This window comes from Phaeodactylum tricornutum, chromosome 7, assembly GCF_000150955.2.
Source record: "Phaeodactylum tricornutum CCAP 1055/1 chromosome 7, whole genome shotgun sequence".
NCBI lineage: Eukaryota > Bacillariophyta > Bacillariophyceae > Surirellales > Neidiaceae > Phaeodactylum > Phaeodactylum tricornutum.
The window spans coordinates 641,722-664,947 of record NC_011675.1 but is presented as its reverse complement, the minus strand read 5'-3'; the positions used below and the strand labels follow the sequence as shown (position 1 = coordinate 664,947).

General features: G+C 47.9%; 10 protein-coding genes across 10 annotated transcripts; 6 read left to right on the top strand and 4 right to left on the bottom strand.

The window, feature by feature from the left end:
• Positions 1 to 411: 411 nt before the first annotated feature.
• On the bottom strand, positions 412 to 1,465 carry PHATRDRAFT_12140 (predicted protein; the record flags this gene model as incomplete). Its single annotated transcript, XM_002179654.1, has 3 exons — positions 412 to 1,031; positions 1,086 to 1,245; positions 1,334 to 1,465. Coding segments are annotated over 3 exons (912 nt in total), but the record flags the coding sequence as incomplete, so codon positions are not given.
• A 792-nt stretch (positions 1,466 to 2,257) lies between these two features.
• PHATRDRAFT_35336 (predicted protein) lies at positions 2,258 to 2,635 on the top strand (the record flags this gene model as incomplete). Its single annotated transcript, XM_002179857.1, has 1 exon — positions 2,258 to 2,635. One exon carries the CDS (start codon positions 2,258 to 2,260, stop codon positions 2,633 to 2,635), a length of 378 nt encoding a protein of 125 aa, XP_002179893.1.
• A 734-nt stretch (positions 2,636 to 3,369) lies between these two features.
• Positions 3,370 to 4,281, top strand: SybD (predicted protein; the record flags this gene model as incomplete). The annotated part of the gene is made up of 2 exons (XM_002179856.1): positions 3,370 to 3,701; positions 3,789 to 4,281. 2 exons carry the CDS (start codon positions 3,370 to 3,372, stop codon positions 4,279 to 4,281), a joined length of 825 nt encoding a protein of 274 aa, XP_002179892.1.
• Positions 4,282 to 4,320: 39 nt separating this feature from the next.
• On the bottom strand, positions 4,321 to 6,135 carry PHATRDRAFT_56608 (predicted protein). Its single transcript, XM_002179653.1, has 3 exons — positions 5,638 to 6,135; positions 5,080 to 5,531; positions 4,321 to 4,988 (listed from the first exon to the last, which is right to left on the bottom strand). The coding sequence occupies exons 1-3, from the start codon at positions 6,020 to 6,022 to the stop codon at positions 4,524 to 4,526; spliced, it is 1,302 nt and encodes a 433-aa protein (XP_002179689.1). The 5' UTR covers positions 6,023 to 6,135; the 3' UTR covers positions 4,321 to 4,523.
• Positions 6,136 to 6,934: 799 nt separating this feature from the next.
• PHATRDRAFT_3137 (predicted protein) lies at positions 6,935 to 8,110 on the bottom strand (the record flags this gene model as incomplete). The annotated part of the gene is made up of 1 exon (XM_002179652.1): positions 6,935 to 8,110. A coding segment is annotated over one exon (1,176 nt), but the record flags the coding sequence as incomplete, so codon positions are not given.
• A 646-nt stretch (positions 8,111 to 8,756) lies between these two features.
• On the top strand, positions 8,757 to 10,250 carry PHATRDRAFT_35332 (predicted protein; the record flags this gene model as incomplete). Its single annotated transcript, XM_002179855.1, has 2 exons — positions 8,757 to 9,649; positions 9,737 to 10,250. 2 exons carry the CDS (start codon positions 8,757 to 8,759, stop codon positions 10,248 to 10,250), a joined length of 1,407 nt encoding a protein of 468 aa, XP_002179891.1.
• Positions 10,251 to 10,866: 616 nt separating this feature from the next.
• PHATRDRAFT_45597 (predicted protein) lies at positions 10,867 to 13,200 on the bottom strand. Its single transcript, XM_002179651.1, has 3 exons — positions 13,153 to 13,200; positions 12,119 to 12,803; positions 10,867 to 12,031 (listed from the first exon to the last, which is right to left on the bottom strand). The coding sequence occupies exons 2-3, from the start codon at positions 12,740 to 12,742 to the stop codon at positions 10,907 to 10,909; spliced, it is 1,749 nt and encodes a 582-aa protein (XP_002179687.1). The 5' UTR covers positions 12,743 to 12,803; positions 13,153 to 13,200; the 3' UTR covers positions 10,867 to 10,906.
• A 936-nt stretch (positions 13,201 to 14,136) lies between these two features.
• Positions 14,137 to 16,912, top strand: PHATRDRAFT_45596 (predicted protein). The gene is made up of 5 exons (XM_002179854.1): positions 14,137 to 14,549; positions 14,631 to 14,731; positions 14,827 to 14,926; positions 15,010 to 16,095; positions 16,173 to 16,912. Exons 1-5 carry the CDS (start codon positions 14,227 to 14,229, stop codon positions 16,771 to 16,773), a joined length of 2,211 nt encoding a protein of 736 aa, XP_002179890.1. The 5' UTR covers positions 14,137 to 14,226; the 3' UTR covers positions 16,774 to 16,912.
• Positions 16,913 to 17,479: 567 nt separating this feature from the next.
• On the top strand, positions 17,480 to 21,070 carry AP1alpha (predicted protein). The gene is made up of 4 exons (XM_002179853.1): positions 17,480 to 17,596; positions 17,684 to 17,767; positions 17,986 to 20,029; positions 20,101 to 21,070. The coding sequence occupies exons 1-4, from the start codon at positions 17,534 to 17,536 to the stop codon at positions 20,967 to 20,969; spliced, it is 3,060 nt and encodes a 1,019-aa protein (XP_002179889.1). The 5' UTR covers positions 17,480 to 17,533; the 3' UTR covers positions 20,970 to 21,070.
• A 336-nt stretch (positions 21,071 to 21,406) lies between these two features.
• Positions 21,407 to 23,107, top strand: PHATRDRAFT_51897 (predicted protein; the record flags this gene model as incomplete). Its single annotated transcript, XM_002179852.1, has 2 exons — positions 21,407 to 22,396; positions 22,505 to 23,107. Coding segments are annotated over 2 exons (1,593 nt in total), but the record flags the coding sequence as incomplete, so codon positions are not given.
• Positions 23,108 to 23,226: the final 119 nt, after the last annotated feature.

Here is a 23,226-nt window from a genome sequence, read left to right as displayed (position 1 = left end):
TCTTCCATTTTTTAAATCCAAGATTCAGGTTTGTGCGCTGCGTAAGTTCGGCAGTTGTTTATGGCCTGAAAGCAGTCCTGTAGGAGCTAACTTTTTCTTTATCACGTTAAAATAAGCTTTATGTTCATCCATCTTTCACGGGAAAGAGTCATGTCCAAATTTTGTAAATTCGCAGATCAATGAAAGAAACAAACTGTAAGTCAGGTACTACAAACCTCGCTTCAAGGTTGGTGTAATCAAGAGGGTCTTCGGCAATCATTGAGACGCTTGCTTCTTGTCCTCTACATCGTCATCACCTTCCTTCGGTTTTGTTCCCTCAGCTTCCGAGGTCGTATCTTCCTTCTTCTTCTTTCCGAAGAGCTTCTCAAACGCAGAGCCTGCTGCGTTAGCAATACGGCCAGATATTCCAATTCCGTGAGCTGTTGCCTCCGCGTCAAACTCTCTCAACAACTCTTCTTGACGGGGCGTGATTTCTGTCGGTATTTGCAATTGCAGATGTACAACCTGGTTTCCCTTTCCGGCTCCGTGCAATTGTTGAATACCTCTACCGCGAAGCATCAGTTTCGTATCTGGCTGGCAACCTTTCGGAATTTTCATTTCCACTTCACCCGATAGCGTTTTGACGTCAACAGTTCCTCCTAGAACCGCCTGTGTCAAGCTGATCGGTATCTGTACATGAACGTCGTACCCATCTCGTTCAAAGTACTTGTCCGGTTCTACCAGAACCTGCACCAGCAAGTTACCGGGAGGTGCCCCGGGATCACCTTCCGCACCCTTTTCCGCCAGCCGCAGGCTCATTCCATTATCAATACCGGGAGGTGTATCAACGGTGACATCGCGTTCTTTCACTTGAACCTTGCCCGTTTTTCGATTGACGGTTTCGTAACGCAAATGCAAATCTTTGGACGCTCCAAAGACGGCTTCCTGAAAGGTAAGTTTCACGTGCATTTGCAGGTCGGCACCCCGACGCGGACCACGAGAGCGCCGACGACCACCACCACCGCCACCACCAAAGAACATATCAAACAACTCTTCAGGATCAATTTCGGAACTTCCCGTAGAGGAAAAGTGAAACGACCCGTCACTGAAATCAAAACCGCCATTGCCAAACGGATTTTCACCCTGAAAATTGGGGTCGACACCAGCGTGTCCAAACTGGTCGTATCGTTCGCGCTGCTTATCATCCGATAGCACTTCGTAGGCTTCCGTGACTTCTTTAAACTTTTCAGACGCTTTTTCGTCACCCTGTAGGAACATATTGTGAGCAACATTGGCCAAACGAAACGCAGTGTGTTTCCTATTCGTTTGCAAAATCACAATAAAGACGACGTACCTTATTCGTATCGGGATGGTATTTCTTGGCAAGTTTGAAGTACGCCTTTTTGATTGACGCCTTATCTGCCAAACGAGTGACACCGAGCATTTCGTAAAAATCACGCTTGGCCTTGGAGGAAAAAGCTCGCATTGAGGTGGCCATCGAGGATGGGGCGGCATTACTCCTTGACAACGTGCTGCCCGACTTGGGCGACGGGAGAGTGGAATACGTTCGTGAAGAATTATATTCGATTGCGGTGAAGTTCGTCACCGAGGCTGCGGCTGCCAAAGTCGACCGCTGGCGAACGGCTGCAACCGGAGCACCGAAAGGCTTCGAAGCTAAGCGAAACGAGGAAGTAGCTTTGACCGAAGCTCCCAGCGCCGTTTTCGTGACCGAGGAAGACATAATTTGCTGTTCAGGGGAAACTAAACGTATTGAAAAGAAACGTGATGGAATACTCCACGGACTCACAGCATTCAAGGCCCTTTCGAAATGCAACAATGGGAGAAACGGGAGAGGTTGTATACTTTTTCTCGGAGCTGGCGATAGAGGTAGACGGACCCAACCGTATCGCAATACCGCTTGGCGGAATCTGATTCAATTTTGATGGTGAACCGGATAAGTGGAGAAAAACAAGAAATTTGGAGGTACATACGGCCAGACAAGCGAAACGTGACGTGGAACAATTCGAGAAAATCGAACGACACATTGGAGTACCCAATGTGAAAGTCAAATTCCTATGTTTCAGAATTCCATTCAAAGAATTCGTCCTCGTGCAACACACGAGCCAAATAAGATGCGATTACAGGTAATGCACGTAATGTAACACAACGGCAAAGAAGAAACATACACACTCGAGAAAGGATTCGTCGACGGTATTGATTCGGCGTCTACTTTCAATCAATTCAACTCGTTTTGCTTCTTATTTGTTTTGTTTTCAGAATGTGGACCCTTCGTCATCTCGTTGCATTCACTAGCTTGCTGGTTACGGGCTCAGCTTTCTCTCTCCTTCCTTTGCAACTGAAATCGCCCAACCGGCTCGCGGCAGGGGGAAGTTCCAATTGGGAAGGATCCGGAGGCGGTGCTGGTTCGATCGAACAGATTGAGTTTAAGATTTTCTCTGATGGACGTGTAGAAGAAACGGTTCGGGGAGTCAAAGGCAACAATTGCCATAAGGTGACGGAGACCATCAACGAAAAATTGGGAAAAGTTGTCGCCAGCGCTCCCACCGAAGAAATGTTTGAACAAGAACTTATCGTGAATCAAAAGATATCTCTGTCCGAGTCTTCCGACTCGTGGGATGGGAGCTCCTCGTGGTAGTGTTCGATGGATGTCAGTTTGTGTACTTAATTGATTACAGCAGGCATGCGTCCAGAGGTATTTGCTCAACCTAACAGCGAACAAATCGCTTTCTCCTTCACTATTGAAGCTTCAAATAGATACCCTTATGGAAATGTAGGTCACTACCTAACTGGACTAAGGCTTATTTTGTCAATTCACTCAATCTATGGGATTGTGCGCGAACCCCGAGGCCGGCTTACGAAAGAATTTAACACTGAAAGAAACTTGCGGAATGCTCACCTCTATCGAGGTACATCGAAGCGGATACAGGAACGCACGGGTCCGCATACATCGCGTAGTTTGACGGCTCGAACTTTTGCGAGTCCAAAAGATGTAGGGAAATGCATAGTTCCGAACATAACCTCTGTGTTCACTCCTAGCAGTGTGATTAGCCGAGTCTTTTCTGTATCTAAAAGTATATCTACTCCGACAGACATACTCGAGACATGCTCAATTAAATAGTTTCGAAATCATACCCAATCAATGAGCCTGAACCGCGCGGGGCAACGCAAGTCAGCGAATTACTTTTAGCCTTGACAATGTTCTGGATCAATTCACTCACTGTCACTCCAAAATCATATCTCTCTGGCAATAACCCGGCCAATTTGATCGATACCTTTTTTTGTCGCCAAACATTTAGTGCTCGCCCCAGGTAATTCGGTTTATTGATTCGTCGTAATCAATCTTTTTCTCAATCAAGTTGTGTTACTACGATGATCGTCTACGCTATGATTTGTCGAGCGATCGACGCAGCAGTGCTAGTGGAGTTCGCTGAAGAACTCCAAGGCAACGCACCACAAGTAACGTCTTCGTTGATGGAAAGCTTGCGAGACCACCCTGAACTTGTCAATGAAGGCGATCGCAAAACTTATGTGCAACGAAACGAATCACAAAGTGATATCATTTCACATTTTTTGGAATCCTGCGCCGTCGCTCTAGGAGATCAAGGAAATAGCGTAGAGGAGTTTTATTTTCACTTGTTCAAAATGAATGGTATCTTTTACTGCTGCATCGGAGACGATCCTGATACTCGAGATCAGAAGGTGTAAGTTGGATGGTAGGGCCCGTACATCTTGTTTTTGCCTCCATCACCTCACCCCCATTAATTTTATTCGTGCTGTGTAACTTTCAGCAACTTTGCGTTTCTAGAACACATTTGCAATGAATTTGTCACGACATTTCGATCGAGTCGTATTGAAAGTGCGAACGCTTACTCCTTAGACAAACAGTTTAAACCGACACTGCGCTCCTCCATGCATCATTACAATACTAATCACAAATCGATTGGCCAAGAGGACAAGGTTCGCTGTGTTTTGGCTCAAGTTGAGGATATGAAGGCTGTCATGGGCCGGAATATTAATTTACTTTTGAGTCGAGGAGAAGATTTAAATGCAATGAGCCAGAAGTCGGACACTATGCAGGAGGATGCTATGGTATTCAAGAAAAACACCACCACAGCAGCATGGAAGTTGCAACGACAAGTTTACCTTTATGGACTCCTCGCCGCATTGGGTATTGTGCTATTGATTTATATGATATCGATTAGTGTTTGCGGGGCACGTCTCAAATACTGTCGTTCCAGCCGGGCAAGTAGGAACAACAGCACTAATACGGGAGGAAATTGAGCATCAAGACTAGTAAAATAGTACGGTAAACCAAATATTGCTTCCAGTGTTTCTAGTATTGTTTCGTTGAACTATGCTCGAGCTTGTCAAATCAGCAATGAATTTTTTCGGTGATGTAGCCACATATCGATATATTGAATTGTGCAGATGATCAAATGTGAAAGCAACATGAGTGCATGTGACTAGCACCAAGCGAATCGACAATGGGCCCTCTTTTCCGTAGAAGCAATCTTCTTTGCTTATTATTCCTCTTCAAGCTTTCCACCCTTAAACATTTCCTTCTTGGAAAGACCAACTGCTTCCCTACTCAGTTTCCACATTTTCTTGGCGGTAGGAAGATCCCGTACTGCGTCGGACTGCTGATTCTCAAAAATCTCACCACCCGATCCGCCGGCACCTCGAGGCTTTCCGTCGGGGCTCCAACGTCCCACTGTCTGAGCACCGCCATTCCAGCTCCAATAAACACCCGACTTAGTGCATTGTGGGTCGTCTATAACCTGAGCAAGACGTTCCCCAGCTTCCTCCATACCAACGTAGCCACCCGTGACGTACTTCATGAACCAAGGGAACGCCTTGCGAAACCAGGGACGTTTTTCGCGGAAGAGAGCGGTCTCAGCGATACAGCCCGGGTACATGGAGGAAAACACGATACCGGTATCTTTGTGGTAAAGACGGTTAAGCTCGGACACGGTCATCATATTGCATACCTGGTTTGCAGAGTGAAAGAAAGGAATAATGTCAGGGATGAAATTCTTACCATCCATGATCGTCTTATCTGTGAAACAGATTGAAACGTACTTTGGAATCTTTGTAAGCCTTGGCACCAAAGAATGGCTTGCCATCCGCCATGGCAACCGGCTTCTTGGCGCCTTTCTCAAATCCTTGGAGTTTACCCAAATCAGCCTGTGGGTAGACGAGACCTCCACCGACGGTATTGGTATTTCCAGTGATGGACCCCACGATGCAGACACGAGCACCCTTGGCACGAGACATGTCATCCATCAAGAGATGAACCAACAAAAAATGGCCGAGGTGATTGACACCCATGGACATTTCAAACCCATCGTCGGTCCAGGCCGGTTCAGGATCTTTGGGCTTGTACACGGCAGCATTGCAGATCAAGTGTGTCAAAGGACGGGCAGCTTTGAACGCTTTGAGGTTGCTCACAAAATCGCGGACCGATTGCAGATTACCAAGTTCAAGCTTCATAACAACGTACGAGTTGTCTGGGAGTCCCTTTTCTTTGGCGACTGTAGGGAAGAAAGAAATCGCCAAGCAGCACACATTTCGTTAGAATTCTTCACACGCACCAACGACCAAAGGAAGTAAGCTGCGTTTAAAGCATCGAGTGCGTACCTTGCTTGCCCTTTTCGACATCGCGACACGCCATGACGACAAAATATCGCCCCGTCTTGGCGAGGGTGGTGGCGCAGTTCAAACCCAACCCCGACGACGCGCCGGTAATGACTACCAGTTTTCGGAGGCCAATCTTGAGACCTCCCAATACCTTGGGCATTTCCTTTTCTTTTTCAAAATACAGTTTATCAGGCAGCTCTGTTTCTTGAAGCATAGCTTCGCATTGAGTTAAGGAAGAGCTCGAGGCTTGACTACGAAATAAGGGGGACGACAAGGAGGTCGTTAACACGGATGGAACCGGAACATGGACCTTGTTGGTATTCAAAGAAGGCGAAAAGGCCGAAACCGCGGAAGCAGTCAGCAAAATCACTAGGAAACGCATCATGACTAAATCCGAATCTTTCTTGTTTTCAAAGGAGCAACGAATGATATGGATAGAACTGGATGCAAATCAACAGTAACTGTGAATGAGCTGTTTACGAGATTTGTTTCACGTCGTCGTCGATTATATATATTGATGGCGGACAGTGGCGTATACGGATCGCTCTGCGTTCCCGCACATTTTTCTCCATGAATCTGTGTGCTTGCGCGAAAAGGAAAGTTGAGGTTGTCAAGATCCTCCGGGTTAGTAAACACTTCAACTTGGAATTGAGATATTTCGATTCGCTCATTCCGTGTCTCGTTCTTTTCTCGTTCCAACACAGTATTCCTCAGACATAGCTAGGACAAGGCTCTAGCACCATCTACTACTATCCGCAGCGCTCCAGCTAGAAGAAAGCTACCTATGCGATTGCTTACAATAACTGTGATGTAAATAGCAAGTGCTTCAAATGGTAGTTGAAACATCTTGGCATTTACAGCTTGCCAACCAAACCAAGACAGAATGTATCCTGATTTCTAGTATGATTTTATTAAAGAGGCAAAAAGTTATCAAAACGCCTTTCAGCCATCGATTCTTCACACTTGCAAGAACTTAAAATCCACCGGGCGCTTCACGGTATTGGACGGAAATCATACTTGAAGGATCCCCACCGACGGGGACCGTATACGGCGCCGGAACGGAAGCGGACAAATCCTGGCGGGCTGGTAGGATTTGCTGCTGTTGCTGTTGATATTGTGACGGCGCCGGGACGTGCATCATCGATTGAGCCATAGACGGAGGAGCCTGGGTCGTCTGCATGTACTGTTGTTGTTGTTGCTGCTGCTGCCGTGGTGCGGCTTGTGGATCTTGGGGTTGAGGAGGTGCTGTCGAATCGGTGGGAGCAATCGAATGGCTATTGCTATCCAACTGGACCTGTTCTAGTTGTGGGATTAGATTCGCCCATACTTCTTCCATGCGCTTGTTGTAGTCCACCTGTAAAGCAATGTAGTCCAAGACCGTCCGCCGCATGTCTTCCGCTTTTTCGCGTTTGAAGCGGTCCACTTCCCGTAGTACCCGCTGCGAAGTAGCGGCAAAATCTTCCCGCGCGGCTTCGGCTGCTTCCTGTGCCCGGCGCATTGACATTTCCGTCGTGTAGGCCTTGCTTTCTTGTCCAATTTGGGCGCGTAATTTTGACAGACTCGTTTGCTTGGAGTCCACTTCACTGCAGCAGGTACTGTAGGTGAGACGCTTTTCGTGGCGTCGTTGGAGGGCGAGTTTGACAGCGTGGATTGTTTTAATGTAATCCTGAAGCGGCTCTTCGAACTGTGCCATTTCCTTTTCGGCGTGTTCGGCCGACAAGACGGAAAGACGATCCGCCGTTTGGCCCATTTTACTCAAGGCATCGCCCAGAGCATCCGCTTCCGACTGTCCCAGAAGATTAAAGGCGAGTCCGAACTCAAACATTCCATTGGCAATTTCTTTACCCTTGCGTACCAGTCCCGACGCTTGATGAGAGACGTTTCTCATTTGATTGTCCAATCCGTGTATGTAGCGCTGAATTTCTTCGAACAGATCATCATCCGGACTGCGCACTAGATCACCCGTCATGGAGGTTTTGGCCTCGGCGAACCATCGCTTCAAACCGTCCTTCTTGTTGGGCGAAACCGCGTTGGGTGCCATCACCATCATCATGGACTGTGAATGACTGGCCAGGACGGTTCCAGTTTTGGCGTGCTTGGCGGCTTGAAAAATGACGTCGTCCGCCCGCAAAAAGGTATCCAAACAAGTGGAGTCGGCCAATTCTGGATGCGTTGCCACGCGACGTAAAAAGCGTTCGAGTTGGACCCGGCGGTCTTCCACAAAGGCTGGAGAGAAGCGGCCCACTGGTTGCTTGTCGGGAACGGGCGGGACAATGGCACCGGCACGCTCGTGGTGGAGTCGCTCGTACAACCACAAAAAGTCCGAATACCGACGCAAGACGGCACTGTAGGTGTTGTTCATAAGGTGCACATCCTGCGGAACCTCGCCGGGAGTTGCGGATGGGGGGCGTACGTCAACCCGGTACGATGTGTATTTGTTCAAGCCATCCGCGTGCTGTACAGGATCCGAAACCTAACGAAACCACACCAAACACAGAAGACAAATGTCGAGAGTCAGGAAATGCTAGAATTTACATAAAAGGAAGTGACTCGCCCGGAATGAAGCACAGTCAATTAATCCACGACACAGCCACGTCAAACAGTTACAGTACCGGGACTTACGGTGATGTGCATCGCCTCGTCCTCGGGTCTGTGTCGCTGCGGAACGCCCTGTACCGCTGCTCCGGGAGGTCCAGAAGTACTCATCATGATCAAGGATTGGAAATGACTCGTGTGAGCGACTGACAAAAACGAAAGGGTTTGTCGTTCACGTGAGACGACAACCGTTTCAAAGTTCGTTGACTTTCGTCGGACCCTTTTTTTTTTTTTCGTTTCGAAAAAGGACTCGTACGGAGTGTGCCCGAATACGGGTGCGTTTGGGACTCGCGGAACTCGACGTTCGGTACCGCAGGACTGTGAGTGTGGATTCGGCGCCGCGTGTTTGTGGCCGAAGGGCGGGGCGGGGCGGGGCGGGGCTTCACCTTGGTACCCAGACAGTAAAGTTACTATTAGTAGGATTTCCCGACAGCACAGCTGTTGCTTGTCTGTTTCTATATTGGGCCTCTGTACTTCAATCGCCAAGCGTTGAATTTTGAATTTTGCTAGGCTTGTATGTCGCAATGGGAATGGAATCCTACAATGCTATAGGATGCATTCACTCTCCGCAAGATTCGCGCCGCCACATTTTGGACCCGTTTCCGAGTTTTGGGATGACACCCGTATCGTGGACTCCTTGTAAAACCAGTGACCCTAACGGAACCACCACCACCACCACCAAGTCATCTGCATACCACAAAGAGGACAAATTTCCAGCTTTTCCTATTACAACCACTACCACCATGAGATTTCCGACTGGTGTTTTCGTCGTCGTACCGGTATCCTTCTGGCTAGAGGCAACGTACGCCCAGAACGCAACGCGTGCGCCGACGGATACGATTCCGGAAGGAGTGACCGTCTGCGATGCGGACGAGGCCTCGGCGACTTCGACGGTCCCGTTCGCGGCGATTCGCTCCTTTTGCGTAAACGGGGCACCCTGTCCGTCCAACTCCACTACCGCATCGGAGGACTTTCTCTCCTACTGTGACTGTCCTTCCGGACTGGCGGGACCGCATTGCGAGTTTTTCGAATCGCTTCTCCCGATTTGTGACTTGGACTGTGCGAACGGTACCTGTGTGCTAGGAATCGAATCACTGGCTCAGGTAGATGATTGGATGGCCAGTCCTGCTGGATTAGAACCTCGCTGCGAATGCAACAAGGGGTACTCGGGGGAAGCCTGTGATCAGAAAGGCGTTCCCTGTGGACAATACGATTGCTTCAACGGCGCGACCTGTGTATCCACCGAGCTGGATGATGGACGAACGGAGTACTTTTGCGATTGTACGACTGCTCACGATGGTAACACGAGCTATGCGGGACGATTCTGCGAATCTCCCAGCACTTCCAGCTGCAATGAATTTGCCGATCACAACGGACGTCAGTTTTGTGTCAACGGTGGATCCTGTCGATCGGATTCGTAAGTGCTAAAGCTACCGCATCGTCAGAAATAGACGTTAACTTTTCAGTTCCAAGCTAATCCTAGTTCATTTTCTCCATCGCACAGATTCTTGGGTTGTGACTGTCCTGAAGGATTTATCGGACCCATCTGTGAATTCACCTACAAGGAGATCGAATACACGGAGTGCAACTTGGAGTGCGAAAATTTTGGAATCTGCCGCAAAGGTGCTAAAGATCTCAGCCTTGTACAAGCGCATGGTTTGGGTAACCGTCACCTTTTAGAAGAGAGCTTTTCGGAAGACTTTGAACACTGTGTTTGTCCGCAAGGATTTGTCGGTCTCCGTTGTGAGTTCAAGATGGAAGTCTGCCCCGGCTCTAGCCAAGTGTGCTTAAACGGTGCAGAGTGCATTCCCCACACCGACGACAATGGTTTTAAATTCGTATGCGACTGCGAATCAGCTCAAAATCCTTTCGCAAAGTATGCCGGAGAGTACTGTGAATATGAGTCAACCGGCTTTTGCACTATTGATGGCGCAAAACCTGGAAGCGGGCCCGGGCACGACGTCTTCTGTGTAAATGGCGGAGATTGTGCTGCGTATGTGAAGCATGGAGAAGAGTGAGTAATCGTTTTATTTTGGGTAGGAGTTCCTTTCGATACTTAATCCTGAAACTGACAATTATGGTTTCTCTTACATTATAGACATCCCGGTTGCTTGTGTGGTTCGGATTTCCACGGGAGCCATTGCGAATATTCGGGGAGCTCCTTAGACGAGAAAGAAGCTCTTTATAGCAATGACAGGAGGAGAGGACCAGTCCTACTCATACTAGGATCAATCTGCTTTGCATTTGTCACCGCTGGTACTCTGTATTTTACTCTTCGAACACGCCAACGACGATCCACAATGAATGCCACCACTCGGTACATAACCAACTATTCCGATTCCGCTGACCTTCCTCCATCGACCAAATCCACCAGAGAGTTTCAGGACCAGTACGACTTACACTACTCGGAAGATTTTGATTCTAGCGCTAGTAACGGCGGGGATTTTGGTGTGTTGACAGGCGTAGACGGTATCATGAAAACCATCGATCTGGATGAAGACCCCGACAGCGAAACTTTGGTGATATTTCACGACGAAGAGCCACAACTGATGGACAATGTGACGCTCGTCTAGGACGAACGGCGTATTTTGCATCTAATGCCTGTACTTCATTTTTATAGTAGCCTCTTGATTTGTTAGCGTATGGGAACCAAGTATAAAAGGTTCTATAGAAATTATGCGACGACCAAGGATCGCAGTGAATCTCCTGGTCTCGTCTCGCTAGAAGAATTCACCAAAAGGGCCCGTATAGCAGGGTCGTCGAGCTGTAATGATTGCATCTCAACATGCTTCCATGCTTGGTACAAACGAAGGGAGCGATGAACCAAATGCTCTACCAATTGGAGGAAGAAAAGGGAGTTTTCGTTGGACCCAGAAGCAAATTCTGGAATACCCCGGCCGACATCATCGTCAGCATGCAGAAACTCATCATCCTCAGATACCAGACTTCTTTTGAACCTTTCCAACCCTGCATAACGAGCGTGAGCTGCACTTTCGTCAGGTTTTGAAACAGCGTCCGAAAGTTGAGTTATACGTCGACGAATGTCATCCAAACAGCGAAACAAGGAAAGAGCTGCCGAGTTGTTCAGATGAATCTGAAAAGGCAAGGTCAACATCTGGCGTATGAAGGTTCCTGTTTCGCTAAATACTACAAGGTCTGATTCACCGAAATCGTACTCAGTATCGTTGCGAACCATACCATCCAAAACAACGATGGTTGTCTGAATTCGGAGCGACCGCGCCAAAGTGCGAGCAATTTCTTTATTGAAGGACGAAAAACACTCATTTTCCTCGGGTCTCTTTCCCAATCTAAGACGGAATGGATCATACTTGATCAGAGGGAATAGCATTTTACTTGCCTTCCAATCAGCAATTGCGTCTTCATACTTTTTCAAAGCCACGTCGGCATGATTACTGCGCATGCTCACTTCACTCAACTTTCCACTGTTGATACGATTGATTTTCCAGCGCATACGGGTTTCCAGAGGTGAGGCCATCAGCTCATCTGCCAATCTATTCACATCAACTTTGCCTGCAAAGTAGTCAGCTGCCATATGTAAAACAGCCTCGCTCGCTTCCCCAGCCAGTTTGACCTGGCGAGCAGTCTTTTCGTGTAAGACAGCCATTGTTGACTTGGGCCAAACAAAGATGGAGCCAAGGGCTCCTAGCAAGCAGCCAACAATGACGTTGCATACACGCCAAACGCCCAATTCCCATTTTGGGTCCTTGTCTAGGCCAAATGGCAACATGCATATGCAAAAGGTCAAAACGCACAGAACTGTAGCGTAGGCGTATTGTTTCTGATAGTAGGCAAAACAATAAATGGTTAGGGAATCATCTCAACATCCGATGACCCATATCTTTCTTCTGCCATTGTTATAACGTACAATGACTTTCTCTTGTCCCACCTTGCAATGGCCCGACAGAAAAATTATTCCAAAGTTAAAAATGAACATGCACGCGGTCAGAAAGAATGCTTGGTAGGTTTGTGTTGGAAAAGCCCATATGCTGAAGAATCCACAACTGAGACCCAAAAAAGCCCCAACAAAAGTTCCGATGAGCCTTTGCGTAATCTTTTCTATGACGCTAGCGGCATCCAAACTTGGAAACCAGCTCACGAACAGGACACTGACTAGTACCCACATGCCATCTGGGTACTTCCATTTCTCCGATCGGATCAAGACAAACAAGCTCGAGATAGTGAGCAGAACTGCCATGCGCACGGCAAACTGAAGGGCACCGCGATCGAGTTTAAACCGAGAAATAATATTCCACGATTTTGTACTGCTTTTTCGCCGGGTCTCGAGTTTGGCAAAAGTTTCAATGTCATAATCATAGTCATCGGCACCTTCTGTTCGTCCGGCCCTCGAATCTGCGCTCTCGAGCGTCGACAGAGACTCATTTGAGTAGGCACAAAATTCCTTGTTGCAATGATTTATCAGCGGGGAAAGTTCTTGCGCTTGTATCATGGTATTCGTGAGCGAAAGATTTGGGTTGGAACATGGTCCCATTCTTGTACCACTGGATTAATGGCTTAAAAACACTCGCTCTGGCGGATCGGTTTGTCCATTGCTTATGTACATGTACAGTCAAAAAGCCCAAGCATAGATTGTGTGAGTAAAGAGCACTTGCTGGTATCTATTTGTCGTTGAAGGCGGAAAATTCTGCTTCCTTTCCCAGATACGGAGTTTTTCGAGTGCTCGTTCGTCACAATTTCCGCATTTCTTAGAAACCGAACGCTCTTCCCCTCCCTTATTTACAGTCAGCGTCTTCCGCTTTGGGAAACAACGCATAAAATTCCAAAATACAAGTCCAGTTTTCAATCGCCACTCTTCACAAGCAGACGACGACCCATAAGCGCCGGGGGACACTGATGGAGCTCGCTCCTGGGTGTTACTGGAGTTTTCATCAGAGGTCGTACCTGACCTAACGTGATTACCCACAACATATCCACTAGCTAACTGCGACGCCCTTCAAACTGAGGGCCGTGAACGCGTTTTTGTGTGGATAAGCATTTTGAAGTCTAATTTTGCTCGGGTCAAAACAGCCTAACCCCGTTGACTGTGAGTCAAATGGCGTTTCCATGGTTTGAAGGTGAAATTCCGAATTTACGGAGAGCACTTCTTTCGTGGACATGCAGATACTAGATATTGATGATATTCGTGACTGGCAGAAAGTGACGTGCTCTGTCAATTGTGAGCGGAAGGACAGACAGCAATTCGATCTAACTGTAAAAAAGGCTAGAGTACTGTTAGTCCCTCTACCAGTGTGTCGTCGCCGCATTGTAGAATCATCTACGCGCCTCTTGTTCATCCTCGATCAAAAGTGCCGGATTGAGGTTGGAAAGAAGTCCAATTCTCGATTGGGCTACCGCTTGCTGACACAGAACAAAGAAGCTGGGAAGTTGTAGGTGGTATCTAGGATAATGTCTGTGACAAATGTCCATTCGTAAAGTAAAGGACAAGCTGTTGCACTAGAAGAGAGCGTCATCCCGTTGACTTTACCCACAATTCATGTATGATATTGCGGGATCAACCACATGGATCCCGTTTAATGACCCAAGGCTACTGTTGACCGTGTGATGATTGCGGAGAGGAGTCCCAAGTGTGAATGACGTGTATGACGGGTCTTGGCTGCTCCACGCTCGTCTATTGACTTTCTCCTAAAGAATACTAAAATAATCCAAATCTGGATTGCCCTATGTGTTTCCGCTTCTTGATTGGCCATAATATCGCTACTCCCACCGCTCCGCTGGAACATGGATTCCTGGAATTACTCGAGATTTGTCTCCCACACACATAATCCACCAACCACCAGGCTTCTAGCTAGCTAGTCCAGCACGGAAGAGGCAGTAGAGGTCTTTCGGAGACGCAACCTATTTCGATCCAAAGAATTTCCCATCGTCTCAAAAACCTGCAACCTATAGAGGAGGTGCAGCTGAAGACCCTCACGCATCGACACAAACGTCCATAGCGCCTTTTTTGTTTCCTTCAGAATGGGGGGAAGTATGCCTCGCTTCTGCCTCTCTGGCATGCTGCTGCTGCTCAGCTTCGGAGCTCACGCGCAGGAAGACTCAACCGGGAATTCGGCTTGCCCATTGACGTGTGCTAACGAATCGGTGTGTGTCTTCGGGACCGCTTCGTTTGCGGATCACAAATTACCCGACGGTACTGCACTCGATATTCATCAAACCACGTCGATTCAGAACTACTATTGCTCCTGCCAACAAGGGTGGACAGGAGTAGCATGCGATGTTCGCTGGGAACGATGCAGTGATACTGGTGATGATAACGACATCGATGCCATTCATCACTGCTAGTGAGTACCTCTTGACGATCACCATCATTAAAACAAGTTTGATTTGATCATTTCTCAGTTTCTCTCCTTCTTTTGTCACAGCAACGGTGGAGCCTGTATTCCCGGTTTGACGGATAAATTTGGCAACGACCAGCTCTATTGCGATTGTCAAGATGCGATGGATGACAATGGGAATCGCTACGGTAAGACTGTGTGTGTATCGGTATGCTAATTAAAGGGATTGCCTCTTCTTACACCAGTTTATATTCGCTTGTTTGCCGTCTTATGTGCATTCTAGTCGGAAAGTACTGCGAACAGTTTGAGGATAACGATGCATGTGATCCAGACGATGCGGATAGTTTCTGCGTCAACGAGGGAATTTGCAATCCCGATTACCCGTACGTTGCGTCACGTTATGGGTTTTGGTATTCGCGTATAACTCGTTCCTAACCCGAGATCGTTGTCATTTCGCACTCCGCAGGCTGTCTGGAGAGAACTGTCTCTGCCGAAATGGCTTCGCTGGGCCACATTGTGAATACCGCGCGGGTGATGTTCCTACATGTGACTTGGACTGTCAAAACCAGGGCCGCTGTGTTTTGGGCAGTGGCGAAATGCAAGACGACGACGATGATGACGGCAACGATCGGTATCAATTCTGGGATCACCAATTGAGTACCGGGATGTATTGCGACTGCCCGGAAAATTATGATGGTCCCTTGTGTGAAATCTTGAAGGAACCTTGTGGAGACGATTTTCACTGCTTCCATGGCGGACATTGCGTGGCGCGGCAGGTCAATGAGGAGTGGATTCATCACTGTGATTGCTCTCTCGCTGGCACGGGAGCAACTTCTTACGCCGGACGTTATTGTCAATACGAAGCGACCTCGTATTGCACTAAAGATGCAGGCTTGAATGGTCACCTTTTCTGTGTCAATCATGGAACTTGTGCCGACGATCCCTACCAAGGATGTGATTGTTTACCAGGATTTACCGGCTTTTCGTGTGAATTCGTTTCATCGTTCGTCTTTGACGACTTCACAGCAGTTCCGATTGACGCCGAGGAAGACGATGAATTTAGCAATATTGCGGATGAGTTCACTGAAAATTTTGGAGGTGAACAAGGCGAGGGTAGACCCTTAGTCGATTCCCTTCCTGATGAAGGACCTTGTACACTACCGTGTGAAAACGGAGGAGTCTGCCGAAACGGTGTGAAGGATGTGACCATATTAGACGATCTCGGCGCGCAGCATCTAAACCGAACTCACATAAACTATGAACACTGTGTTTGTGATGACGGTTTTGTTGGTGCGCAGTGCGAGCATCAAATTCAAATTTGTGGTGATGGTGAGCATTTGTGTCTGCACGGTGGTACCTGTGTCACAGACAATGAAAATCACGCGTGTGATTGCAGCACGACTGACAGCACATTATCCGGAGCGTTTGGTGGCAAATCATGCCAACATCCTGCCAACGACATTTGCACCATTGGAGAGTTTTCTCCAATGAGTTCTCTGTCATTTTGTGTCAACGGTGGAGTTTGTGCCAAGAAGGTCACAGCTTTCCAAGAGTACGTCCTTGCTTTTTATCTCCAGTGTATGGTCTTTCCCATAGTGTCTCATTTTGCCTCGTTTTTCTTCATTGCAGACATCCTGGTTGCTCTTGCGAGATCGGATGGGCGGGCCCGCACTGTGAGCTTCGTGAAGATGACACCTACCCATTTGATCGTCCAATGACGAGTTCAACTGAAGATTCTGCCAGTACGGTAAGAAGCAATACAGCCTCGCCGTCTCAGATTTTTGCCATTCTATTCTCTACGGTCGCCATTATAGCTTTTGCCGTCTTTGCTGGGATTATGTACCGTCGACGCCGGATGCGTAACAATGACCAGATATCGACCAGTCTCCGTTGGAGCGGCGATTATCGTGACGAGCCTCCCAAAGTGAATATTGCTCCTCGTAGTCAATCTGGGGAAATTGAATCCTCAGACGTCTACTTTGCTAGCATCGCATCTCCTAATCGCGATCCCATGGCAACCCATTTGGCCCCCCACCATCGTACCCGCCAAGCTTTGGACACTCCTCATACAGGCGGCATTGTGTCGCGAACAAGGGCATCTAGCGGATCTTCGGAGGATGGATCGCCATCGGATGACGCTTACTTTGTTGAGGATGAGGAGCCCAAGATTTTTATTGGTCCTCCACGAGACGAAGACGGCCACGAGCTTCACAACGTGGAAATTGTGTAGCTTGCAACCAAATTGTCGGATAGTCCCATTGAAGGTCTACGACGCTGCGGGTCGTGATCTGGCTGTTTATCCCGTCCACAACTCAGTGGATGATTACATTGATAGAGACATGTGTAGTAAGACAACTGTTTGAATGCCTACTACGTAGATATATAGAACCCGAAATATGATTATCTTCACTGCTCGCGCTTTGAAAATACATAGACGCCGCAATGCTTCTTCTCTCGTCCCGCCACTTGCACGGGATCCATGCAAATAATGCAAATGACATGTTAGATCGTGACAGAGCTTGGCCCAATTCTTCGAATAATTTGCTACGGCGACGGGAAGACTCCGATAAAGGAAGGCACGACGAATATCTTTGCGTGTTGCTCTAATGGGAGAAACAGTTCTTTGTTACATTAGTGTAAATATAAACCTCTGAGGAAGGAAGTCAACTCTCGGCCCCGTCTTTCATTCGAAAATTCAGATGACAAAACATAGCATATTAGGTACCGTCACGATAAGTTCAAAAAAAGCTGGCTCATAAACGGCCAGACAGTGTGACATCGGCTCTTTTTTTACGCAGCGTGGAAAATGACTTCGCTTTCTAGTAGCCTTCGTAGAATCCTACGCATGTTGCAATATGACGAGGAGCACCCACGGTCGGAAAACCAAATCTCTCTCGCGGCGCTGGCCATCGTCGTGACATACTGCGTGCTGAATGAAAACTACAGTACTTTGATAGTGGTCCAGTTCACTTCCGCAAGGCGATTCCACCATGGCTTCTCAAGCGCGGGGGCTCCAAAACTTCATTTCCGACCTCCGTAATGCCAAAGGAAAGGTAAGCAACTAGATTGTGATCGGTGCTGTCCTTATAGGACTCCGCAGTATCGCTTCCGATTGTTGTCTGAGACCATTGTCGAAACAGGCCAACTTGGGAGCGTGGGACGACATGACTGATCCTTTTCAACGGACCAATGAGACCTTTTTCTTCCAAGTACTTCAAATTTTTGTATGTTTTTCCGCATAAGTGAACGCACGGATTCATTTTTTACTTAGAAAAACGCGAGGCTGCCTGTCTTGTTTCGCTGGAGAAGCCTTGTTTACGTGACCAACGACCATGGAGATCTTTCCTCTTTTGGACTTCTAGATCCCGCCGATGATCCGATCTAAGGAGTGACTATTTTCCATACCGACCATTTTACTGATAGAAGTGTTCGCTTTTCATAGGATGACGAGAAGAAGCGCGTCGATATTGAACTTGCCAACATTCGTAAGCAGTTCTCGCCGAAGGGTGGTAAAGTGGCCGAGGACGGCAGTAATCCCAACTTGTCATCTTACCAGCGAAAGAAGTATGTCTGGAAGCTAGTTTATATCCACGTCTTAGGTTACGAAGTTGACTTTGGTCATGCGGAAGTTCTTGTCTTGGTACGATCCCCAAAATACTCCGAAAAAGTTGTCGGCTACGCTGCCCTTAGCTTGTTGATCCGCAGCGACGATCCGGTGATCAATTCGATCCGCAGCACAATTTCGAAAGACCTAACGCAGCCGACTATCACAGGAGGAAAGAATAGTGCACCTCCGGACGCGGCCCAGGCTTTGGCCCTATGTGCTGCAGCAAACATTTCGGGTCTCGAGCTGGTACAGTCTTTGCACACGGAAATTCAACAGACGTTGGTAGCCCAGTCATCCTCTCCTTGCGTAAAAAAGAAGGCAGCTCTTTGCTTGCTGCGACTCATCCGAACAAGCCCGCGTCTTTTGTCGGGACGAGAGTTTGCTTCACAGATGGCGCAGCTTTTGCAAGATCGTCACTTGGGAGTTCTGACAAGCGCAATGAATCTGCTTTACGGACTCGCGTTGCAAGTGCCACACGAGTATGAGAGCCTAATTCCGTACGCTGTCCACATCCTTGGAATGCTGGTGTTGAAAAAGGCTTGTGCGCGGGATTACCTTTACTACCGTACTCCTAGCCCATGGTTGCAGATTAAATTGCTTAAATTCCTACAGCTATATCCCCACGCTCTAACCAAGGCCAGCCAGAATGGACAAGCTCAAGAAACGTCGCCTGCTAGCAACGACGCTCATATTTCGCAGCTGACAAGTATTATTTCCAAAATCTTGACCGAAACAGATGTATCGGACTCGATCAACAAATCGAATGCTGACCACGCTATATTGTTTGAAGCCGTCAATTTGATTGTGTGCTGGGGATCTTCAGGTCCAACGCAACTGCGGGATGGCGCAATGAAACTGCTGGGAAAATTCATTTCGGTCCGAGAACCAAATATTCGTTACCTTGGGTTGATGACAATGGCGAAGCTTGCTCAATTGGAAGGGAGCGCTGAATCGATCAAAAAACATCAGGCAACGGTTCTTGTTTCATTGAAGGATGCTGATATAAGTGTGCGCCGGCGGGCGTTGGATCTGTTGTTTGTAATGTGTGACACAGATAACGCGGAACTGATTGTCGATGAGCTCATAGGACACCTTGCGCTCGCTGACGCCGCCATTCGGGAGGAGATGGTCTTAAAGATTGCTATTCTGGCCGAGAAGTACGCTACAGACCTTCGTTGGTATGTGGACTCTATCCTGAAACTTATCTCTATCAGTGGCGACAATGTCAGTGACGCAATTTGGCATCGAGTCGTCCAAATTGTTACGAACCACCCTCAGGGAGATTTGCAGGCTTATACAGCGGCTACCTTACTGGTAGCTGTCAGTCCGCGTCGATGCCACGAAACCGCCGTTCGTGTCGCTTCCTACATTCTTGGCGAATTTGGGTTTTTGATCGCCGAGCGACCAGGCATGTCTGGAGAAGACCAGTTTCGAATTCTGCATCAACATTGGGCAACAAGCGATCATGTGACGCGTGGCATCTTGATATCTACTTATGCGAAACTCGCAAATCTTTACGAGGAATGTCGCCCACTCGTTGCGCCAGTCTTTGCCCGGTGCACAAACAGTGTTGACGTGGAGATCCAACAGCGTGCAGCAGAATACTCCTCAATGCGGGAAGCCTTTACTCCAGAGGCTGTTGAAGACTTGCTTCGGGAGATGCCTCCGTTTGAAGACAATAAAACCAGTGCTTTAGAAGAACGTCTACGAGAGAAAGAAGGTGAAGAGAGCGCTGCATACAAGAAGACTGCTAGGCCAAGCGCTGCTCAGCGGCAACGGGCAGCGCAGAGTGCGGCGGCGGCCCAAGCAGTAGAAGAAGTAGCGCAACAAGCGCAGACTACTGATCCTGACGAAGAAGATCCTGTCAGCCCAATGAGTGGTAAGTAACAATTGTATTTCTCTTACGCAAACACCAGATTTTGCCTCATATCCCATCTTTTGTAATTGCAGATGCTAGTCCAGGTGGATCTCGCCCTAACTTCGATCGTTCGAAAAAAGTCGGGATCCCTAAGGAAGTCATTCCTGCGATGCGTAAAGCCTTTTCCAATCTTTGTACTTCTCCTTCGGGAGTGCTGTTTGAAAACTCACTGCTACAGGTGGGCGTTAAACAAAGCTATGTTGGCTTTCAAGGTCAAATCTCTATCTTTTTCGGTAATCTGAGCAAGAAACCACTGACCAACTTCCGAGCTATTATTGAAGATGTTGATCACTTGCGAATGCAGAAACAGGGCACGGAAGGCATCTTGGACGATGAAGAAGATGGCGGATGCACTGTCGCCATCCGTACACAAGCGAAGCTTTTGCTAAAAGTCGAGGTTACTGCGCCGTTTGACGATGCCCCGGCAATGAGAATCTGCTTTCAAACTGGTGACGGGGAATGTCATGAATATCCTTTGCGTCTTCCAATCGTCGCTACTTGCTTCATGGAACCTGTAACTCTTGAGTCGAATGCGTTTCTTCAAAGATGGAAAAGCCTAGAAGGCCAAGATCGCGAATGCCAGGAGATTGTCAAGGCACCCCCCACCTCTCCGCCGATCGACGAAGCGTACATGGAACGTATTGTTCATATAGTAACAGACGGTTTGAAGTTTGGTCGATGCCCTGGATGTGACCCAACAATTTGGACAGTTTCCGGCGCCGCAACATTCCGGACAGGCGCCAGAGACATGAATGGAAACCATATCAATGTGGGCTGCTTAGTTCGCATTGAAGCAAATCCGGAGGCAGGCGCTTTTCGTGTGACAACCAGAACTTTACATCCTCTTTGTTCGAAAGCTGTTAAAAATGTCGCGCTGGTGAGCATCAAGATGGGAAAGTAAACGGCTGACCTTTCTGGATGAAAGCTTTTGTCTTGCTGGTTATGTTTGTTCATGTCCGCTTAATCTCGATTACCTTAGTTTATGACATTGTAGAAAGAATTGCTCAGACACCACAACCGTTGTTGAGTACATAGATCAGAGTCAATCAAATCTGTCCCTATTATTATGAGGCAAGAAATCGATCCCCTCTTCCAGTGTTCGATGGTACAATCAACCATTGTATCCTTGCTGCTTCTTCAGTTGACGGGATCTGGAACCGTAGCCACGGAGTAAAATTGACATACATTAACTAACAGTAACATTTTTACCTGTGACATAATTGCAAGAGGTAATGAGCTGTGATTTTCTCATGCACCGATTGCTCGCCAAGTAAAGTTGGCCATACGGAAAAATTGTATTCGTTTCTTCATCACACCAGAAAATAAGTGACATAAACTATGAATGTTCAAAAGCGAAACGATGTCTCGATTTACTGTCTGTCTTCAGGGCCAACTCTTCCCGAATGGCTGGGTGATCGGGCCAAGAGAAATTTAGCGAAAAAAGACGAGAATGTGAGAAGAAGAATCGAGCTAATTCAGGAATTTCAGATGCCGGCCTCGTCGTCTCGCTTGGCACAATCGGCAGATGGCCGCTATATCGTCGCCGCTGGAACGTATCCACCAAGGATACGATGTTATGATGTTCATGAGCTGAGCATGAAATTTGAGCGATATGTTAATGCCGGTGTTCTGGATATTGCTATGTTGGGGGATGATTACGGGAAGATGGCTCTACTGTTGGATGATCGAACAGTTGCATTCCACGCTCCGTACGGGGCACACGAGGCAATTCGCATACCATCTTTTGGTCGGACCATGGCATATGAACCTACAACTTGCGAGCTTCTCGTGGCTACAAAAGGAAACCAGGTATTTCGTATCAATCTGGAAGAAGGTCGTTTCAGTGAACCATGGAGTTTTGAACCCTCAGAAGCGTCGGGCACTTGCATCGCGGTCAATCAAGCTCACCCTCTGACTAGTGTCGGCTGCGATGATGGGATTGTTAGGTTTTGGGACAATCGAAGTCCAGATTCGCTTCTCAAACCCTTTATGAAACTTGACGTTCAGAGTGCGACGAAGGGATATGGATTTGCGGAAGACGCTTACATAAACGGAAACCCAAGCGAGATAACTTCGATCGCGAATGATCCCAGTGGTATGTTTATGGCTGCTGGTACCGCGAATGGAATTGTTGCGCTGTACGATATCCGTTCCAGCAGACCACTGCACATCAAAGAACACAAACATGGGCTGCCAATTCACACTGTCAAGTTTCATGCGGGTTCAGGTATGGTTCTCAGCTCGGACGAGAAGCTCGTCAAAGTATGGAGATACAAATCGTCCATGGATTCACACATGGGGCTTTCTGCAAAAGACACATATCCTGCGGTAAATGAGGATTCGTCGCTTGGATCAGTAAAGGTAAATGTAGAAGGGACTGGAAAACTCCAACACTTCATTGTGGCCGGTGACGAACACGATCCGTACGGCGACAAGAGCGGAATCATTCTTTGTGCTACGGACCAACCTAAACTCGAAACCTATTACATACCAGCTATTGGCATAGCTCCCAAGTGGTGCTCCTTTTTGGAAAGCATTACTGAGGAGTTAGAAGAGCGAGATCTCAATCGAGAAACCACTGGAATCACTTCAAACTTGGTTCGTGACGGTCAAGAAACCATTTACGAAAATTACAAGTTCGTAAGTCGGGATGATCTGGAAAAGCTCGGTATATCCAACTTAGTTGGGACGCCGCTTCTTCGTGGCTACATGCATGGTTTCTTCATGGACATTAATTTGTACAACAGAGTAAAATCAGTGGCGAATCCGTTCGAGTACGAAGACTATCAAAAGAAGAAGCTGAAAGAGCGTTTGGAGGCTAAACGTTCGAGTCGTATAACGCCTCGGCCTTCTGACAAGAAGCCCAAGGCGGCTGTCAACGCAGACCTTGCCGAGCGATTGCAATACAAGGCCTCCGATTCTACCAAAGCGGGAAAGCTCGCCAATCAAGTCTTGTCCGATGACCGTTTCGGTAACTTGTTCACCAACCCTGACTTTCACATCAACGAGGAAGACGATGACTTTAAACTCCGCAACCCCAGTGGTATTGCTGCAGCCAAGCTGCGCAGGAACAATATGGACAGTGATGACGAGAATGACGGCTCTGAGAACGACTTAGACAGTGACTCACCATTGGATGGTGATGGTCGTGTTGGTTC

What these genes read in the sequence shown, in the direction of transcription:
- PHATRDRAFT_56608 (XM_002179653.1), bottom strand. Translation starts at nt 6,022, where the DNA reads ATGATGCGTTTCCTAGTGATTTTGCTGACTGCTTCCGCGGTTTCGGCC. An exon ending in TGTCGAAAAGGGCAAGCAAG is followed by an intron (nt 5,532 to 5,637) that starts GTACGCACTCGA and finishes TCTTCCCTACAG; the next exon opens with TCGCCAAAGAAAAGGGACTC. An exon ending in AGGCTTACAAAGATTCCAAA is followed by an intron (nt 4,989 to 5,079) that starts GTACGTTTCAAT and finishes TCTGCAAACCAG; the next exon opens with GTATGCAATATGATGACCGT.
- PHATRDRAFT_45597 (XM_002179651.1), bottom strand. Translation starts at nt 12,742, where the DNA reads ATGGGACCATGTTCCAACCCAAATCTTTCGCTCACGAATACCATGATA. An exon ending in TGGGACAAGAGAAAGTCATT is followed by an intron (nt 12,032 to 12,118) that starts GTACGTTATAAC and finishes GCCTACTATCAG; the next exon opens with AAACAATACGCCTACGCTAC.
- PHATRDRAFT_45596 (XM_002179854.1), top strand. Translation starts at nt 14,227, where the DNA reads ATGGGGGGAAGTATGCCTCGCTTCTGCCTCTCTGGCATGCTGCTGCTG. An exon ending in ATTTGCAATCCCGATTACCC is followed by an intron (nt 14,927 to 15,009) that starts GTACGTTGCGTC and finishes CGCACTCCGCAG; the next exon opens with GCTGTCTGGAGAGAACTGTC. An exon ending in AAGGTCACAGCTTTCCAAGA is followed by an intron (nt 16,096 to 16,172) that starts GTACGTCCTTGC and finishes TCTTCATTGCAG; the next exon opens with ACATCCTGGTTGCTCTTGCG.
- AP1alpha (XM_002179853.1), top strand. Translation starts at nt 17,534, where the DNA reads ATGGCTTCTCAAGCGCGGGGGCTCCAAAACTTCATTTCCGACCTCCGT. An exon ending in TCCAAGTACTTCAAATTTTT is followed by an intron (nt 17,768 to 17,985) that starts GTATGTTTTTCC and finishes CGCTTTTCATAG; the next exon opens with GATGACGAGAAGAAGCGCGT. An exon ending in TCCTGTCAGCCCAATGAGTG is followed by an intron (nt 20,030 to 20,100) that starts GTAAGTAACAAT and finishes TTGTAATTGCAG; the next exon opens with ATGCTAGTCCAGGTGGATCT.